Here is an 18,446-nt window from a genome sequence, read left to right as displayed (position 1 = left end):
AAATGCTTGCATTCGCACCTCGTTGCAAAGCTTTCCGATTGGCCAGAGGCCAATTAAACCCACTGAAGAACTGTACCATCTATTGCCCTCCTCTGATTTTGCCGGTTTTGCAGCAAAACCATTCATTTTCGGTCAAATCTTCCCCATAAAGCACATGTGAAGCGGATTAGTATGTGAGCGTAGTTTTTGGCCGTGTTCTGTCGGGGTGAGATAATTTAGTGGGCAAGATTTTTTTTCTGATTCTAAAGCTCGCAAACAGCACAAGCTACGAAGGATAAGCTACGCTAGACGATATGCAAAAAGAAATCTAAGATAACGAGCAACTTCATCAGCAGCAAACATTGGCACGCTGGGTACGCAACATCGGGCAGCGTCAAACCACCGGTCGAACTCGTTGACCAGTGTATGTGTGTACAGTGACGGACAACAAAATAAGGCCAATTTTATATTCGATTTCGAATCTACTACTTTCGATACCTTCATTAGGTATCAAGGTTCAAGTATCAGTAAAATCTTAATTTGCGTTCAGAAATTATTGAATCATCACCCTAAAATCAGAATCCTGAACACCTTTAAATAATCACGTTACAGGGAGCACGAAGTTTTGTTTGGTGTATACTTCCATGCTTACGGGGTCTTACATGGTTTTGAATTCGTTCAGAAATGTGTTACTTCTTCCTATATACCTTTGATTTCGTTTCGTTTCGAAGACTTTTCGACTGTTTCCATGTATTACATACTTTTTTAGAATGTTAATTCATAAATCGCCTGATTTCTATTCAGATAGATATTTAAAAATTCTTTTCCGTTGAGATGCTAGTCATCCTAAGTACACTTCCAACATTAGAACACCAGCAATACATTTCTCTCTAGTGAAAAGAATATCTATCGTCGGTTTGAATATATTCTGAAATTATAAAAACTATAGCAATTTTATTCCCACCGGCTTCAAAGAATGTAATTTTAATGCATTTCTTCGATTTTTTACTCATATGCGAAATAACAAAAAAGCGCCCCAATCTGCATTGAATTTGAGCTAGTGATCTCGATTCAGTCACTGATTATCCTGGTCGAACGGCTGGAACAGGACGTTGAAAAAATCGTTAAGCTTTCGGTTGACTTCACAATCCTTTTGTAATCAACTCGACAAAGATATGCTCAACTCGGGATCAAAAGTAATGATTAGGTTCTAAAATACTTTTATATGTACCACATTATATAAACTAAACATAAGCTAGAAATAGCGAACGATCGCCGAAAATCTAATAAATTTCTAGTTTAGACTACGCTTTTAATGATCTGTGAAAAATTCTTTTGGAAGAAACTTAATTGTCTGAGAAACCATGAAAACCCCTATGGGACGAAGGCAAACAAATTTGGTACACCGTTTTGAGTTTTTAAACTAGATTTAGTTTTTGTTTTTAGATAACTAGAGAAATGTTTGACAAATTTGGACTCTGGTTGCATCAGAATGGCAAACAACCACTTGGAATTCTTGATTGATCCAATCATATGCAAATTTTACCAATATATTGAAAGTTGAGTATTTGCACCATAACCTCGTATTTGAATTTTCTTTAAAGTAACTGGTCCTAATGTGTTGTCCATCACTGTATATGACTGAGGAGATTTGTATGGCTGTGTGTATGTGTCCCCAGGATTACGGCAGATACCGATATCCCCAGGTAACCCGTGGCAAGCGGAAGCGAAATCACCTTCGATAAACTTTTCATCCTCCGTTGATTTCGAGAAAAAGTGATCCGCCTTCGAGCTGGCTGCTTGAAAGAAACGATACACAGGTGTAAGCGAGATGGGCGCTGCGGGATGGAGCTGTTCTGTTCTGCTTCAGGGTTTGTTTTCGGATGTAATAAAAAAAAACATAGCTCATTTTGTCTGTGTACACTGTGGCGAACTAACGAATGGGCGTAAACACGCACCAATCCACCCGTGGGACGATTCGCAACGCGCGACACGGATTATGACACCTAATCAGGATAATGAGCCGTGTGACGCCCGAAAACCCCCGCCATGCTTCATTTCACCTCAGAGACTCAGTTTCAATTAATTGTTCGGTTCTACTTTTGGACGCGGGTTACAGTTTTATGGCGAGTTTCGATTTTTGAGGTACCTCGTCAGCGATTTATTATTACTCAATTACTTAAACCCCTTTCACAAACACACCTACACATTATCACTGCGATTCACAAGCAGACACCGCACACACACACACACTTACGCCATAAAAGCTCCAAAAAGCTCATTGCGGTTTCTTACGAAGTTTGTGGAATTGTGAAGGTGACCTTGTGAGGGTTATTATCCTTCAAACAAATTGAAAACTGTCGTGTTTACACTTGCTGTTATTTCTTCTTCAAACAAAGTGTGTTTTGTTGTTTTTTTTTCACTGATGAAGATGGTGGGTAATTAACCTGGTTTTTTTTCTTGCGTTGTTCATCCATAAAACATTATGTCATGCTTACTTTTTTTCAAAAAATTCATTTCAAAAAAGAGTTGAATAAATCAACACACAAACGTTAAACCAAGCCGCATGTGTTGCAATTGGAAAACAATTTTGACTACTTTTTCCACACACACATTCCCGTGCACGCAATATAGCTCGTGATGGCGCAATATGGCGTCCAAGGACAGTGTGGACCAAGAAACAATCTGGGAGAAGCATTCGAAATTTGAATCACAACAAACACACATCACTACTACTACTACTACATCTATTGTGGTCCAACCCACTAGGGTGTGGAAAACAATCCGGCTCGAAACATGCAACGCGCATGTTGAAATGACCGCTTCCGGACATTCCGTCCACAAACCGAAACAACAACAACAAAAAACCACCGATACGCGACGATTCCCTCAGTTAAGCATGGTGATGGAAATGTCAACCTAGCGGTCCTGGATCGATTTTGTCCGGCACTACCTAGTTGCAAAAAAAGGAAAATCTTTGTTTGAAGGGTTCGGACTGATTTACTTGTTCGCAGTGTCTAGGATCTAGGCTGTGTTCCTAGACAGTCGGGGAACGTGGAAAAATCGCGAGATCGGTTCAAATTTGATAATTAAAACAGCTCCATGCAAGCCATATTTTCATATTGCGGTCCCAAAGAAAAGGAAACCCGCAATAAAAGCGCGGTCGGCGAAACAATTTTTTGATACCACTTTTTCGCAAAATCAGTCCCAAACAACATTTGGCAATACATTGTTAAGCACTCAAGCGCACGATTTTGGTCGCAAAAAAACACGACGTCTATTCTCAGGAGCATCCATTATCAAACAACCGATGACGAACAGGCGCTTTGCGGTTACGCATAAAATTATCTTTTGCAGAAACTTTCCCATTAAACTTTTGGCCGACAAACCCCCGTCTACCCGGTGGAGCTTGTACGTGCGCAACCGACATTAGAGACGCGTATGTGTGTGTGTGTGTGTGTGTGAATATCTGTCCGTGAGCAAGTAGACCCGTGTGTTGGCTTTTGATACACGATCCAATAGTGTCGTATTCGCAGAAATCATTTGTTTCAACCGCTTTTGTATGTGTTGGTGTGTTTGTTATAGGAAACAAACCCCGAACTAGGCAAAGGCACGTTAGATAGAGTGGCAGAGATAAAGAGAAAAGTTTGTTGGGAAAATTCTTTTTGTACGCTTATATCCCTCACGTTTTGCCGTTGCCAAATTGTGTACTTGTGTTTGGATGTGTGTGTGTATGTGAGTGTGTGTGTGTGTGTGTGTGTAGTCCGTATGAACGAAAACGTGGTTATGTTCAATTCCGGTCTATTATGCTTTCTAATCAGCTACTTCAATTGTTCTTCAAATGAAAAGCTGCAAGAAAACGAAATCTTCTATGTTCGTGACGGTTGTATTGTTTTTTTTTTTTTTCAATTTTGAGAAGGTAGTTAAAAATTGAGACAAAACATCAACGAAGAAAGGTGAAAAAACAGGTGTAGTTTGTATGGATGTGTACGCTAATGATCGTGTGTGTGAGTGAGTGCTAATATATGTGAAATAGCGATTCATAGTTACCGAATTGATTTGGCACAGGTGGTTTTCTTACGACATCAGGACCTCCGGTATATTCGTGCCATCGATACGTACTTCTATATTCCGAATGGAGCTGTGGGTAGAATGAGAGAGGGTGCTATATTAGATAATTATTTTAAAATAGTTACTGACTGACTTGACTTAGTTACCGTTAGAGGTAAAGAACCTTATAAACACTCTACGACATCAACTTATTGGATAATAACAATCAACATAAATTAGGATTTCTAAAACAATCGGTTTCAGCCTTCTGGGACCGCTTGAAAGGTGCACGGCAATTGGAAAAGTTTTTTTCCGGCTGCAGCCACAACCACTCAAGCTCGACACAAATTCCTAAGATATTAATAAAAGTTAAAGTCTTTCTTGGAACAATTCCCTAATCCAGCCATAACCTGTTTAACTACACGTGTTCTTTCCAGGACTCTAGCACTAACTTCCTACATTCGAATAAAATAAGATAATTGCCTTTCTTTTTATTCATGAAGAACGGTCTAACCGTATTGCCAGTTATTTCCTTTTGAAGATAATAGACTGATTTTTCACGCTGTTTATCTATTCAGAAGAATACAAAATCACTGATAATGATAATCTTCTTATACACTATCTGTAGTTCAGTTTGCTATTGTAACACGATCTGTGTTCCCACGAAAACCAAAATATTCCGTGGGAACTTGTCCGAACATCTTCCTATCCGATCACATTATGAGTCCAATGGTCAGAGCGATCTATTATTTGGCGAAGAAGATGCTGGATAAGCCTGATTTTTTTTACACAATCAGCTGTCGAACCCGGTTCAGGCAATTCTCTGAACTAGAAGTGAACGACGTTTGCGAAAGATATCTCCCAGAATGTGACCACATTACTTATAAAACAGACTAGTGATTCCTCCCATGAGGATAAATTAAGGCAAATCTTAATTGGAGCACGATTCCCAAATTATGTTGGCCCAATAAATCACCAAAAAAATTGCAATACTACTTTTTATCGAAGGGTATTTAAGCGTAGAATTTAAGAATTAATCAAGACGAGTATCCTTAACAGTTTTATTTTTTCCTCATTAAAAGTATGTTTCCAGTAATACGGCTAGGCCGTCCTTTATGAATAAAAAAGTATGTTTCCAAATTGCGGCCTGGCGCTTCTTCAGGAATCCAAGGTATCTTCAGGAATAACCTGGTATATTTGTTGCAAATATTAAAATTTTATTAAAAAATGTATTCCTTCTAAAGGCTTTTATTTATTATGCAAACATTAGTTCGAAACATTCAGAGTTCGGTGGACCTTTATCGATGTAGACCTTCCACACGTCACGATTGGGTATCGAATTCATTCCAAGTTGATCCTCCTTATGGCAAGTTTATTAGCATGGCTATGACCAAAGTCACAAATGCTTTATAGGAAGATCAGAATGAACAGTTAATCTAGGAAATGGAATTAATTTTATCCTCCACTACTTTTACCTTGACAGAGATGTTCACAAATACTTGTATGTTATGATTGTATATGAGATTGATGAACAAAGTGTAATCGACTAGGATTCATAGAGTAATGAGTTCATTTATCGAACTTCAACATGCTTTTATGATCTTGTTCTGCCTATCAAACCTTTACAAGTTTTAGTTAAAACTCGATGGAGGCATGCCACATGCTAACAGGCCTTCATATGCATTTTCGTATGTTTTCCTCGTAACGCGTTGAAGAGACGGCTGACTCAGTTGGTACAATTCGTGTGCTTGTATTAACTCAGTTCGTACGATTCGTAGGACACCATCAAAAAATTGTATTGGTTGTTAGTTAGAAAAAAATATTCCAAGTCACGTAAAAAACCAGCAAATATTTTTCATTAAATCACACCGAGTTCTAAAGAACACATTTTGAACACTGCATTAAAATTCCAACAAACCCCCCGGTTTTTCTTTATTACAAAATCCGTTCATCCAGCGAAAGGACAACCATTTTATGTGTAGCCGTAGCTATAAATATAATTGAAATTGCAAACATAATTAACCAAACACGTAATACACTGCCTATCACTCCACTTCAACTGCTATCCTTTCGCACTCGAAAATTGACTCCCGCAAGAGCACTTGCTCACACCGGCAGACAAAAAGCACGGCCCTGGCGTCAGCAGAAGAATGTGCCGACCGAGGTTCGAACGCGTTTCGTAACCCAATATTTTCCACGCCAACATACCGTCATGCTAACAGACCGTTAGCCTCATTTTGGAGCTCGCCTTGCGTATGCACCTGTAAGAAAGCCGGCGACCGTACCATATGAGCCTTCGTGACTCAGCCCCACGACTGAGGCTCCCGCCCCATAGGCAAACATCACCATCATAAAACACGCGGGCCCACGACACGATAGTCGGCATGCACTTTCCGTGCTCAATGCGGATATTTCGTCGTCGGCAAACGAATGCCGCCGCCGGTTTCAGCGCAAAAACCACGCGTCTGCCGCTCAATGCGATCGGCGAACACTGCTGCAGCTAAAAGAGCCTCCGGGTGGTTGGATGACTTTTGAAAGCATGCAACTATTTCATGAAATGGGCCGGTGAGAGAGTGTGTGTGTCTTCGTTCCAATCTTTTTTTTCCGTTTTTCATGGTTTGTATGATCCTGCTTTCGCCGACAATCACTGGCACTCTATTGGTGAGGTTCTATTCACTTTCCTCAAACGTCCTCAACCCCTTCGACGACTGCCATTACGACGGTGAATCTCGCCGTCGTTACCATCACCCCCTTTTGCCCACTTCCGTCAGGAAGGATATCGTTGGAATTTATGTTTCCTCCTTAACAGATGTTTGTGTGAGCGTAATTGCTTTATTGAGCGGTCGGGTGAAACAGAAACCGAGCGCTGCTTAGTGCCCGTTGTAACAAACACACATTGCCTGGTCACCGAATCGATCGAAAAGCTCGAAAAAGGATACCGTCGAATAAAAAACAGCGTGGAGGCACTCTTCCACGACAACTTTCACGCCCACATTCTCCATCTAGGGCTTACGTCATCTGGGAAAATGGGGGGAAAACACACACACACACATACACATGAGAATGAGGTTCGTTTTTCGTACAGTAGACGAAATTCAACATGTGTCGAGAAGTATGTGTTCGGAAAAGCACCCTTCGCCCAAACATCCAATTCGCACAGTCTCTTCGCCGTGCAAAGCCTAGTAAAATATGGTCGTAAATGTCACCGCAAGGGCACGCCCGTACTGATGGACCGTAGCATCCTTGTCTAGCTGGAATCTACCGTGTGTATGAATAATCATCATTCCCATCATCTTCAATCAACATCGTATCGCTACTGATATGCCGGTAGCGTTTGCGCGACGGTACCATGCACACCGATTTATTTCCAGTTAACCTTTTTTCCTGCGATCCTTTGCCCCATCTCACCATCTTGTTCACCTCTCCAAATAATAAGTTTGAGTGCAGCAATACAAGATCAATACTTGTGTGTGTGTGTAAAAAACCAGCCAGGAATAGGACGACTGGAAAACTTTCTAGACCGACCGAAACGGCCGAGCCTAGACTGCCTAGACGTACTCCCGTGCGTTGGAAAGATCCCCTGTATCGTCAGACTCAGGGATGACTCAGGAGCTAAACCGAACCCTGGAAGAGACGGTAGACAGTTTTCTACCACTACCACGACACCGAACGGGAAACGGAGAAACTGATCGATGACATAAGGAAACCATCCTAGACATTGATTGATGGACGGTTCACTGCGTCTATCCGCCAATGGATAACTACCGGATAGCTTACAGTTATTTATAGTCTCTAGAGCTTATCGAAAAACTTTAAAAGTTTTTCGGCACGGTGGGAGTAATGAAGTCTTGGAAGTCAAATGGGAGACTTCCGAGATTATCGCAAGTGCACAGGTTCAAGCGTATGAACGGAAGAGTGTTTCGCAAGTGAGGAAGTTTTTGCAATTAAAGCAATCTGCTTTTGGCTTTGGTAAAAAGTACAATTTAAATTTACAGAACTGTTGGTTGTAAGGGTATCCAGATTCTAGACTAGATAGGTCGTTATTACTGCTGATTTCTGCATCAATTTATGAAGTACAATTCACAACATTCTTAATAATGCTATACCTCAAACATCAAATTGTTAAAATATACTGGCAATAGTATATGTGAACTATTACATTTTTTATAAATAAAAGGAACTCTTCTTTTTGGGATCCTGACTCTATAACCTTCAGATTCTTCTTTTGCGAATCTATGCCCTACAACATGGAAAATTATTTACCTGCCTTTACAGGTGTAATACCTGGATATTCAATATTGCAAACGGAGAGTCGATCCGAACGGGATTCGATGTCCGATCAGCAGGGGTGATTACCAGCGTCGCTACCTTATCGGTCTTGCGACTATCCCAAGAAAAAGTGAACTTTTTAACGCAGTTTTTTGTGTCGTCCATAAATCACCAAAAATTGCGTTAGAATAAAGTCTGTATTAAAAAAAATCTACTTTTATCATAAAAAAGTAGTCCGTACTTCAGAATTTTCTTCTTCTTCTTCTTCTTCTTTGACACTACAACCTCAAGAGATCTTGGCCTGCCATTCCTGGATTTTCGTGACTAGATTATACCAGTAGTTAGATAGTAAATCCTGCGTAAGGGATATTGTTCCAAATGAGATTTCAACTCCAATCCTGTCTATGAAGACCGGCGCCGTTTTCGCTTCGGCCGCCGGACCGCCCTGTTTAAGAATAGAATCAGGCAAAGAGTGATTCAGAGTCAATTTCCTGATTGATGTTAGGATATCCTCATTTTTACAAGATCATTAACTAAGTCTTTTGGGAAAGAAGTTAGCCTTAGTATAGTGTAATATCTTTTCACCATAAATCCTATTCTGAAGTGTTTTGAAGCTTATTGTTCGTCACTATACCCTACCGCTTATAGTATTTGTAAAAGCTATCAGCTATCATCGATCCATAATAAAATACAAACGTTACATCATACTGCCTAAAAGTGTACTTTGAACTCCTTTGGTGCTTTGGTGGTTTAATTTAGGATAATGTACGATTTAGTATCTTGTGTACCCTACATTGTTTGTGTCTTTTTCAAGTTTTCTCCTTTCACGGCCTAATTTACTTTATGGCACTGCTATGCTTCATATGCTTGAGCACTTCCTATATCGTACGTAAATCAACAACCTAACCAACTGAGATAGGGCTGTATGAATAACACCACTCAAATATGGGAAATCTAGAAAGAACGATTCCTGAGTTCTACAGCAGAACCTTATACCCTTATAATCTTGACCAGTATACATTAAGTGTCTTGAAATGACACCACTTCCTTCCACTACTCCCCTTATAGATAACACTGAATACCCTCGTTCAGCGCCAGCAAAAAAACGCATTGCACCTACCTTATCTACAGGCATTGATGGGCACGCTCTACAAAGGTTCCAAAATGAGCCGATCATGAAGCCGGGTGTTTGCTGGATGACCGTAGACACACTGAAGGAGTATTAAAACTGGAAGAAAGAAAACCGGGGCAAAGCGTCAAGACTGGTAACTTCATCCAGCGCACGTTCGTCGTTGGTTCGGAAAAGCCATACTTACTGTACGTTGGTCCCTGCCGGGCAACCCAACGGTGCTAGCACGTAGCGGATAGCGGTAAACAAACGGAACGTGGAAAAGCCGGGAAATGAGACTTCTTTCCACCGGGCGAACGTTAGTGAGAGGACAAGAATGTAGGACGAGAGAAAGGGAGAGAGAGCACACACGTGCGCGCAATACCCTTCACTTCCGTTTCACCTCACTTTGGGCCTGTCGACCTGTCCCAACCGTCGTCGTCGTCTAATTTACTTTGCTAGCATGTACTTCCCAACACGGCTAATCGGCGTGGACTGCTGCTGGTACTGCTGGACGATCGAATTCACCTTTGTACGAGACCGCGTTTCCTGGCCGGTCGGCGATTGGACACGGTTCACACTTCGGATCCGTATCGATTTTTCTGCGGTACTCTCGGGTGACTGTCGGTTCGGTCGATTGGTCGGTCGGTCGGTCGGTGGGCCGCTTGCTCCAAAATCGTCAATCAGACACCGAAATGGGTGTACACCAGGGTACGATTCAGTGGGCCACACATTTTCCCTTTTGCGCGACGACGACTCCTTCGATAGCTCGTTCCAGAACAGCTGGCCTAAGGATCGCCCGTTGTGGGATTACTGTGAGAGAGCCTCGAAGGGAACTGACGGGAAGGCCCGCAACACACTAAAACACACACACCAATATGCTTACACCTACACGCAAACACATACACACACTCGCACTCACACACACACGAAAACACTCGATAGCACTGGGGGGGCACAGATTACAACAACAACAACAAAAAACAGCCCGGTAGAATCACGCACTCACGCAAAGGCGCAGAAACTGTGGAAAGTGAAGCAAAGCGGTACATTAAATTAATTACACCAACAACAGCACCAACCACCCCTTGGGAGACCCCTTGGGGCCCTTTTAGGGACGTGTCGTCGTTCTTTACTTTGACTATGTATGTGTGAACGCGTGTTGCAGTAACGCCAAAGGCCACAAATCAGTCACCAGTTCACTGCCGCAGATTGCTGCTGGAAAAGTCACCCAAAGTCGGGAGGAAAAAAAGGACCTCTGTCACTGTACGAAAGTGAAATCTTGCCAACAGATGATGACCAGCAGATGAGCAGTGTGAGAGCAGTAGGCGAGTAGATAGAGAGAGAGAGAGATTGTAGGCTGTCTGCAATTTTCTTTTTCATCCTTACTCTCTCACGCTTGCTCCCAATTTTTCTTGCTCTAATTTTTTTCCCGCAAGAAGACCAAATGACGCGAAAACGGAGTGGGGCAGTATTACGAAGCAAAAACGAAGACATCACCAAGAAAGTGTGAAAATTTTTGAAAATCAGTCCCGAATTGCTTGATTGCACTAGAAAATTGGACATTAGGCGGTGGTCAGCAACAAGAGAGAGCTGGTGGACTGAGTCAAGGCCCTTGGTCTTTGGAAGGCTTTCCCACTTTCAAATCGATAATCTTCAGTGCGATTGATTTTTTCACCGTTTTTCACATCACACAAAGTACGATTTTCACTTCATTTCCGCTTCTCACGCACACACACAAGCACACATTCGCACATATGCAGTTTCCGGATTGCAGGTATTGAAGTTAGCAGACAGGTCCGAGAAAAAAAATAATTAGGTAAGAGTTCTCCTGATGCGTGCTGACGCAGTGTCAGCCCAACATCTGCACTGAAGCTGACTGTCTAACCCTTTCGATTGCACCACGACACACCATTAGCAGAAGAAGTTGGGAATGGGAACTGGATTATCTTGCAACCGTCCAGTGCTGTAAGTAGGAAACTCACTTTTTCCACCGTTCGGAAACACCTTCCTTTTTGCTGAACCTGTTACAAGGAGGGGAGAACCTAAACTGTACGGACGAACGACTCGACTGCGCTGCGGACTGTAGCTGCACACCGAGAGTAATGGCTGATGGAGAATTTTCTAACCATTGTCCTGTCTGCGGTGTATCCTCGGAAAAATGACGTTTCATTATTCCGAAGATACGTGTACAGAGAGCGCTCTCAGTTACGCTCGCGAGCTCTCGCGCCTTCTCCTGACGTTCACTTGTACACCGGGCTCACTAGTATTGCGCAAACATGAAGGTGCTGTCAATGTGTGCGAGAGCAGTAAGAGAAAGGCTAAGGCACGAGAGAGTCCTTCCTTATACTAATACGCATTTACCGTTCTCGGTGTTAGTGTTGGTACGTTTGCGAGGATATGGGTGTGTAAACTGTCATTCGTTCGACGGTGCCGGATGACAACTACGGCGCTACGGGGTTTTTCTCGACGAACTGCAAAAGGACTTTTCGCGAGCGATGGCTGAGTTTTCCTATCTTCCTCGAGGGGTGCGAAATGCCAAAGGAACTCAACCCTCGCTGGTAATGGAACGAAAAGATTAATATTTTTCAAACCGAGGGTTGACGCACCACCATGAGGGTCGTCTTGTTTCAATTACACATGCTCGTGCCATTTGAAGAGACACGCAGGGATTCAATATTGAACCACCTGCAGTGTTGTTTTGGGGGAGTTGATTTTCATGTTTCGGCGGTTATGTTGACGATGTTGGTACCACTAAACGGGTGGTAATGGTGGAACGTAAAATATTGTACGGCTCATTGGTTTTTGCATTTATCAGCCACGGTAACAACTCGCAATTCGGAACAAAGTAGGAAAATATTATTATTGTTAATAATCGAGTTTGCAAGCAACAGCTTCTATTATTTAAGTTAAGTTGGTCTACATGCTCTAACCCTTTGTACGAGAAGATTATAGGATAAACGTATTGTTTGTTAAACTCAAGAGACAACGTTTTGGTTTGGAAAAAGTTATAATTTTCTTGTTTGTCTTTGTACGCAGCTACGGGTAAAATCAATGCACAGAAAGCCAGAAATGGCAGGCTGACACCTTTCGAGGATGTAGTGCCAAGAAAAAAGAAGATGTAGGTTCTCCATATGACTTACTGTGCATCTCTACGCCTCAAGCCGAACGGGTCGAACGATGGGAAATGAGTCTGGCATCCTCATCACGTGCGCCAACTATCGAAACCGCCAAAGATAGTCCTTAGCAGATGCCGCTCGAAAATGACGAGTGCATTGGTATTTTCTATCAGCAAATTATAAGGCTTAGGCCCGCCAAGGACTACCGAATCAGACTGCCCTTTGTATCAGTGTGCGATATATCGGAAATGTCGTGTGTTGCTGGAGTTTTCTGGATCGTAGGAGTTTTTGGAACGCTTGCTTGGCACGATTCCCCAGAACAAGGCGCCTTCGGAGGAATAGTGATATTTGAAGTAAATCACAATTTGTTAGCTCCCTATTTTCACTAACGAAACTAAAATCTATTTTTTAAATAGTCGGTTCTTTCGATAAGATGGTCATTAAATTAAAACCAACGACCGTACCTCTTTACGGATCTGCAATGAGGTTGTTAGTTCGATGAGTAGCATAGTGTGCATCTATCGATTGGTGACCCACGGTAGAACAATCCGTGGCGATTCTGGAATATATCCATCGAAAATTTACGAGCTTTATCTATATTTCTACTGAATTTCCACTCCTGGATACGATGGAACATAACGGGGATTTGATTCCGATTGCGTTGAGCTTGAAAACGGATTTTCTACGACTAAATAGAAAGCCAAATCCCTTGAGCTATATCTTCAGCTCTCCAAGTTTTATTCTATGATCAAAAGGTTATTAACTATTTCCATTTCCAGAGTAATTAAATCCCTAACTAGATAGTCAGTCATGCGATCATCAGATTTCAATGCTTTTTTACGCATATCCTATTTAAATTGAATATATATTAAACGGTTGAATATATTTTAGAACATTGATTTAAAATTCAAATTGAAGAGAAAAACGGTTCCCTCTTTTAGTACATTTCATGAACCTGCTCCCAGTGTGCCAGAACTCGAGCAGTTCTGCTCGAATTAACCGTTCAACAATGTCATGCATCTCTTTCCTTCTCATTGATCAGCATTGCCTCTTCACGGTTCAAACTTGAACAGCTGATTAAATTTCAGTAATGTTCAGTGTTATAGTAAATTTGGAACAAATTTTGAAAATATGTATGAATTTTTGTTTTAAAAATAAAAACGAAATACAATATCGTTCAAAGCTTTTCATTACCAAGCGCAAAAGAGACAAACACCTGACTTTATGAAATGGAATGAAAACAATGAGAGAGCAATATATATTCTCTCAGAGAATGAACATAGCGCTCAAGTGATGTCTACACGGTACCGAAATAAACATTAATGTGCAACTTCCTAGTTCGTGATATTCTGAATTATTTGTATACTGGTGATTGAAAAAGATATAATTTTCACCAACATTAGATCGCTCTAAAACACTTAATTCTCTCATATTTGCATATTCAAAAGAACGCGTACAATCGATTCTCTTTTCATTCTAATCTAATCTAATCTAATAGACCATTAACAAAATCAAAATGCAAAATATGGATTCTCCTCACATGTTTTTCGCAATGTTTTGTATAACTTTCCATAAAATGTTTGAAATCGAAATGATATTATTTAATAATCGTGTTGGTTTCAGTAAACCTGTTTCCATAATCGAAAAATTTTTCCATTGCGTTCGCAATAATCACACTGCTGTCACACAAACACTACGGAATCATTCATCTCTCTCTCAAACGATTCCTCTCTCACTCTCTCGCGGCATGTTTCGATGCGTCGAGCAGCGGTTCGATGTCTCCGTCTCTCAAAATTGTTTCTTTCTTCGTTGCGTGCGGTTGTGCTTGCCGTCGATCGAACCCGTGAACAACGCGCTCGTCCCGTGTTGGGTCATGGAAATTTAAAGCAAAATCGATTGTTTACGCGTTGTGAAGTGAGTGTGTCCTGTGTGTGTCATTATGTGATCCCTGTAGCTTGCACCGATTACTGTACCACGAGAATACACACTACAAAGTTAGCTAATACGATGCCTGCCAGTCGAGTGTAGAATCAAAGTGTTCCCCGTTCCGTATCGCGCACCGCTGGAATCGCCCGATTGTGTCCTGACCCGTGATAATTGCGATCATTATCAACCTCAAATCATCGTCCGCAGCTTCCTTCGTCTCCCGTGGCAGCAGCTCGGCAGGAAGTGTGAGTTTTTGTGCCGTCTTCGCCATTTCAACTATCATTAGTGGGGAGCATTAGCGTGTATGCGCGAAAGGCAAGGCAGAATAATCAAGGTAGCCAAAGCGAAAAAGCAAGAATTTGTTTTGATGCGTTCACCTCCGTGGGTTTGTTGCGGCTGCGAATAATATGGGTGGCGGATGCTGACACGGATGTGTTTCGTAGTGTGCGTGTGTAAACGCGGCCGCACGATACAGTGTTGTTGATTAAAAGAGATCAATTTCATCACAGGTCAGTGCTGGACGTGTGGTACGGTGTTCAACCATAAAGTAAACGAACGTGTAATTTATGCAACGAACGCCCCCAGTAAAGTTGAAAGCGGCCAGATTCTTAAGAAGTGCTGCTGTTTCCACTGGAGAAAAAGGTAGGTTGCTTGTGTTTATGGATGGTGTTTCGCTTGTTGTCATGCTGCTGTCCAAATATACGCGTGCCAGTGTAGTGGTGTCATTCTGCGCTCCTGTCAAAATTTTTCCTCGCACGAGAAAAGGATACGAAAGGATGTCCTGCCTGCCGGATGAGTGAGCGAGATGGAAAGTGATGCATGTGGAATACATTTGTTGGCATTTCTTTCTTCTGCACTAGTTTCGCGACCTTGTTCCCATCCTTGTCTGGTGAACAGAGTGTAGTGCTCTATGGTGCTGTTGCAGCAAGTGTCGCATTTCTTTTTCCATTCTTGTGTTGCCGAAATTCATGCCTTTTCCTTCCCGAAGACACTGTGCAAGCGGTGAGAGTGGCATGTAATGTTTTCGTTTCATCACAGAATCCAAATAGCGAAGGGAAGTAATGCAGCAAAAAAGTGATTCTGCATTAGGGTTTCGGGTTGGTTGTGTGTACTTTTTCCCTTGCGAAGCTATCATCCAGCTGGAGATGGAAAAATAACGCACTCAAGTGCAAGAATGCATCATCGGGTTAAGGGTTCGTCATGACAAGAAGCAAGAAACTGTAAAGTTTGGCCTCCAACCAACTGCTGAAAGTGCATAGAAATCTTGAATATTGTTTTTTAAATCTTTTCACTCCTCTTGGGTCCGGTGGCTAAATCCTGTCCTTCCCGTACGCAAGAAATAACCAGCTACGGGTAACCTAAGTCAAGAAAGAAGGCCAGTAATGGCAGCTCAAGGCACAAAATAATGGGAGTAAATACCCAAACTGAATAGCAACCAATCGGTCCCATTGTGTTGCAATAAATCAGCTGTGTATGTATGGCAAAACGTCTTCCGGAGGAATCGACGATGACGAGAATTCTATAGCGCAGTCTCAAAGAGGATAATCGTTTTTTTAAATATTTTTTATGCGAATTCACATAATTACAGCATTTTGGATTACACGGAATTGACGACCAAAGAATATTAACTCTTTGCATTTGGAACAATTTAGACAATTTTTGGAACAATGTTTTGCGAATCCGAGCAAATCTAGTAGAGTTCCAATCAATTCTTGACTCTATTAAAGCTGAAATGAACAATTTACTGGTAGAATTGGATTATTGGAAGCCTCTTAACCTCTCTGCCAAACCTCTTTAATATTGCAACTTTAAGAACTCTTAAGATACGCTGGATCGTGTACATTTAGAACTAGACAGTTTTCAATATTGATGTTCAGTTCTACTTGAGCAGTGTTCGAAATAGCTGGAACTACTTACTAGTCCATCTCGTAAACACCGTAATGATTTGCGTAAGGATCATACGGTCATCATCATGTTGTATGATGTAATCATTATTTGTTTAATAGCCGGAGAGTCAGATCTCAGAAATAGATTCATATAAATTCATCATCTTTGTCTAAAACCTTCCTGGAACTCCTTGAAGGGTTTCTGGAATTAGTTTTCTCAAAATCCTCAACACCCAACTATGTCAATAAACGGTCCAGCCTGAGGTTGTGTAGAAGATCTTGAAGCCTACTTTAATTTTAATGACTGGTTATTTAACTTCGATTCCAATAGCAGCTTCTTCTTTATTGGCCTAACGACCTCTTAGGTCATGTCTGCTATTGCTGGCTTACTAGACTTTTTGTTACCGCATAGTTGGATAGTCCGTCCTCACTACGGGGGAACGGCCCGGGTGGGATTTGATCCTCGGCCCTGCCGTGTGAAGACCGACGCCGCTGTCGCATCTACTCTCGAGCCGGCCTTCAGCTTCAAAAATAAGACTGAATAATTGCTTTTGTAATTGATTTTAGAGATAACCAATTAAAAAAAGATCATCGCTGATATAACGGACGACCACCTAGAATACTCTTTATATCCTTGGGGACGACGGTGGGTTTAACGGTACGCTGTCGAAGCCGCCGAAGCAAAATCGATGTGATAGGGTTCCCCAAATTCTATTCCGCCTATGAGCGAAAACCGGCAAAGGTCTAGAGAGTATTCTCTGCCATCAAGACAGTCATATATCTTCTGACATGCGAAAACAAATATTAGACAAAACGTAGTTATGAGGTAGATAGTACAGCCCTTGAAAACAGCTAATTTATCAGATAATTGTTGCTTCAGATTTTTTCTAAATTGACGCATTGAAAAAATGAATAATGTTAATGTAAATGTGATTTAAGTCTACGCCCAGTTATATTATTTCAAATCTTCAAGTTGCACTAACGTAAAATAACTCTTATATTATGTCAATTACAAATTAGGCACTTTCCAATACGGCGTTTGTCCGTAATAATTAATACAAATTAGGAAAAAGGGATACAAGATCTTATTTCTTTTATATTTTTTCACGACCAAAAAAAATATAAAAAAGATCCTCTCCATCCAAAAATCCTCAAATGCACGAGTTCTCCACCCGGGTTCCTACCTGCTCCTCATTCTTTCATTATTTAATTGAGATGTTCTTCAAAGTCCTCTGATAATGTTTCATATTGTTTCATGTTATTACTTTCTCTAGTTCTTAACAGCCCAGCGACTCCCATCTATACTTCCACCTGCTGTTGAGAAGCATAATGGAAGCAGAAACACACACACGCTCACCTTCCCTGTGTCAAACACGTTGTGCAATCGCATCATATTCACGAGTACGTGGGCCCACAAGAACAAATTGCTTCCAGTTCGTTTCAATTGCAAATACGATTGTATCGCAAAGCAAAAGCGTGTGCATTTATTTGCCACTCCGGTCTGCCGGTGTTTCCACGTCGGTGCCGGTGTCAGTGTCCGTATCCTATTGCGCACCATTCCCATCCCCTCCCCTCCTCGGAACACCCCACTCTACGGTCGGAAGTGTTCTGAACAGGCGTTATGCAATGTTTCCGAACGGCGCAAAATGCTGACGATATGGCAGGGAAGTGGAGATCGACTTCCAGGACCATCACGTAATAACAATGCCTTCTTACCGACCGAACAATATTTAAATAACTAAACCATGTAGCTCTCTCGCTCTCTCTCTCCCTCTGGGTTTCTCTTCTTCCCTTGACTACCTCCCCTTTTTCGAGGCTCTTGCTGTGGCTTACGCGAACATTCATATGCACACTTGAGAAAGGTTTCCTTAGCCCTACGACCTCGCACAGGCAACACGGTGCATGGCGTCTGTAACTAAGACGCTTAAGGAAAGGAAGCCATTGTGTGAGCCCATTCTGGATTATAACAAAATAAAAATAAAATTGTGGAAAAACAAGTTCCATCGACACTGGCAGAATATCAAAAACGGCGCAGTCCAGCCGGGCCCTTGCATGGTGCCCACCTGTGCTCTTGGATTACTTGGCTGTAAACTTACTGCTGCTGTGACG

The 18,446-nt window shown here is 41.8% G+C and overlaps 2 protein-coding genes across 14 annotated transcripts in view; one reads left to right on the top strand and one right to left on the bottom strand.

Moving 5' to 3' along the window:
* Positions 1 to 11,537, bottom strand: part of LOC118506179 (proteoglycan 4) — a 32,913-nt gene extending 21,376 nt beyond the window's left edge. For 7 of the 10 annotated variants that reach the window (XM_036042952.1, XM_036042960.1, XM_036042955.1 and 4 more), the window contains exons 1-5: positions 11,392 to 11,537; positions 9,615 to 10,430; positions 9,419 to 9,526; positions 4,030 to 4,120; positions 1,716 to 1,778 (exon numbers count right to left, since the gene is read on the bottom strand). In XM_036042952.1, the coding sequence (XP_035898845.1) occupies positions 1,716 to 1,778; positions 4,030 to 4,120; positions 9,419 to 9,475 (211 nt within the window). In that variant the 5' untranslated portion in view covers positions 9,476 to 9,526; positions 9,615 to 10,430; positions 11,392 to 11,537. Of the gene's footprint in view, positions 1 to 1,715; positions 1,779 to 4,029; positions 4,121 to 9,418; positions 9,527 to 9,614; positions 10,431 to 11,318; positions 11,337 to 11,391 lie in introns of those variants that run through there. The other 3 variants (XM_036042954.1, XM_036042953.1, XM_036042956.1) reach the window with 3 other exon arrangements.
* Positions 11,538 to 14,314: 2,777 nt separating this feature from the next.
* The window catches only part of LOC118505873 (alpha-mannosidase 2), a 102,472-nt gene continuing 98,340 nt past the window's right edge, over positions 14,315 to 18,446 (top strand). Inside the window, exons 1-2 of one of the 4 annotated variants that reach the window (XM_036042296.1) lie at positions 14,315 to 14,696; positions 14,961 to 15,093. The gene's annotated coding sequence lies outside the window, so the exon portion shown is untranslated. Of the gene's footprint in view, positions 15,094 to 18,446 lie in introns of all 4 variants that reach the window. The other 3 variants (XM_036042299.1, XM_036042300.1, XM_036042297.1) reach the window with 3 other exon arrangements.

This window comes from Anopheles stephensi, chromosome 2, assembly GCF_013141755.1.
Source record: "Anopheles stephensi strain Indian chromosome 2, UCI_ANSTEP_V1.0, whole genome shotgun sequence".
In the NCBI taxonomy this organism is placed as follows: domain Eukaryota; kingdom Metazoa; phylum Arthropoda; class Insecta; order Diptera; family Culicidae; genus Anopheles; species Anopheles stephensi.
The sequence above is the reverse complement of the archived record's forward strand: the minus strand, read 5'-3'. Positions and strand labels throughout refer to the sequence as shown.